The sequence below is a fragment of the Rhea americana genome, unplaced genomic scaffold (assembly GCF_003343005.1).
Source record: "Rhea americana isolate MKP2758 unplaced genomic scaffold, rheAme1 scaffold_440, whole genome shotgun sequence".
Classification (NCBI taxonomy): domain Eukaryota; kingdom Metazoa; phylum Chordata; class Aves; order Rheiformes; family Rheidae; genus Rhea; species Rhea americana.
Genome location: NW_028186580.1, coordinates 193,642 through 195,692, shown reverse-complemented (window position 1 = coordinate 195,692; position 2,051 = coordinate 193,642). Strand labels below are relative to the sequence as shown.

General features: G+C 47.7%; 1 protein-coding gene across 1 annotated transcript in view; it reads left to right on the top strand.

The window, feature by feature from the left end:
- Window positions 1–1,750: 1,750 nt before the first annotated feature.
- Window positions 1,751–2,051, top strand: part of LOC146589644 (voltage-dependent calcium channel subunit alpha-2/delta-2-like) — a gene marked incomplete at its 3' end in the record, with an annotated part of 191,472 nt that continues 191,171 nt past the window's right edge. The window contains exon 1 of the mRNA XM_085315898.1: window positions 1,751–1,860. Coding sequence (XP_085172024.1) covers window positions 1,751–1,860 — 110 coding nt within the window. The remainder of the gene's footprint in view (window positions 1,861–2,051) is intronic.

Genomic DNA, 2,051 nt, shown 5'->3' with positions numbered 1-2,051 from the left:
GATGTCTGGCAATTGCAGTGTTGCCTCATAGGTCTTGGGTACCCTTCTAGGAGGGAACCTGAAATCTGGACCCTGTGGGCCCGTATCTTGGGTTAAATTTTGTGTGTTAGACAGGTACTAACCCATCTCTTCCAGGAAAGGAAGTACTGACATGACAGACAACAGACTTTGGCCTTCAAAACACTGGAAAGCCAAACTCTACACAATGACGAGCGTTTGCTCCCAGCTCTGCCAGCAATGGACAAACTGTGTATCAGATTGTAGCTGTTTCCCCTGTATACATTGGAGATTATTCACTTACTACTGCTGAAACATACTTTGAGGTTAAAAGTTGAAAAGTTCTGTGTGACACATCAGTAGCTGTGATTTGGACTGTGATGGCAATCACTGACATAGCTTAAACTGCATGTGGCAGGTTCAGTACAAGTCAAATGTAAAAATTTACATGTGCAAATAGATGATGGAAAACCAGACCATGCCCTGAAGATTGTGCAAAGAACAGTCATAATCTGCAGGTGCTACAAGGGCTAGAGAGGGAGCAGAACATAGCAACAAGACTAAAGTATTTGTTAATGTTCTACTGAAGCATTAGGCTACTGTACATATCTCTCTCTGTGTTGAACACCTCAGGTCAGCATCTGATATTTTTCCAAGTCCAATCTTCTAAATTATAGCATGGGGTTTACTGCTGACTTCCAACATGACTTGGGAAAAAAATAGTGTTTCAATCTCATTAAAAAAAGTGGTTTTGTGAATCAGCTCCAGCCTGGAGTCAGTGCATCAAATCCTCATTGTTTTCATTTATATAGCAGTGCTCGTCCTTGCATGAAGTTCGTAGAGCACTGTGTGGATGCGACCACATGACTGAGAGTCAGTGCTCTGGTTCCCCAAGTGGAAGATGTCCATGTCTCCCACTAGCCAATTCAATAAGTGCTAAACTCTTAAAATTCCACAGTGTTTCTTTTTCCCATGAGAAACAAAGGATGGAGGCAATCCCATCCATCAACAAAAGAAAACCTTTCCTACAAACCAGGGCATGGAGCACTTCAGAGAGGCAGCCTCTTCCCATAAAGATCCACTCTCCGTTGAACTCCACCACCCCCACCACCACTTCCCAACCTGGAAGGGWTTTCAATCTGCGTGCTGGGAATCTGCTCTGGAAACTGCCAGGGGCTCCAGCCGTGCCACCGCTGCCTGGTTGGTTTGGTGGGCAGGGCCAAGAAGCCGCTGGGTCTTCAAAGCACTGATGTACCGGGGGAATGTGCATGAGGTCCTTGCTCAAGAGATATGTCTGGCTACTGGTAATCTTGCCAACATTACACCTTTTCTGAAGTTAAAGAGGGGAAAACAGTCTTTGCTCTGCATTGCCTGGCCCATGGTTATGCAGATTTAGGCTCTCTGGGGAGGAAATAGGATAGTGTGTGGACAGCATTTCTTTCTACATCTTTTTTCCTGAATGGAGAGTTTGCCAGTTGTCCCAGTGACTTGCTGGTGATCCGTTTCGATGAAGCTGAGTAGCTTGGGTTTCAGTTCAGATAAATGAAATTACACTGCAGTTAACCAAAAAAAGCAGTGCTGCGAAATCCAGGCTTTCAAAAAGCCGGCCTAAAAATCGCTATGACCTGAGGCTGTGTTTATGAATTTTGTTATTTTGAGTTTTTAGGCTGCCTAAATGTTTCCCCCAATCATAGTGTGTAAAAAAATGTAGTTGCTGTTACTATTATTTAACATAATTGGAGATTCCCATACGATGATTTGTCTCCAGGAGGTGGCCCCGAAGAAAAACATTATCTCCTGCGAGAACGGTAATGATCCATCTGCAGGAGTTAGCACCATTGCGGAAGAGGTGGACRAGCCAAGGCGAGGTCCCTTCCTTGCGGGAGCCGGGCACCGAGCCCCCTTGCTCCGGGACCCCCGGGAAGGGGGTGATCGCGGCTCGCCGGGGGCCGGGGAGGCGTTTCGGCGGCGCCCGGCCCGCGGGGCGCCTTTGCCAACGGCGGGAACGTTGCCCTGGGGACGGCCCCCTCCCTGCCAGGGGGCTGTGCGGGGGG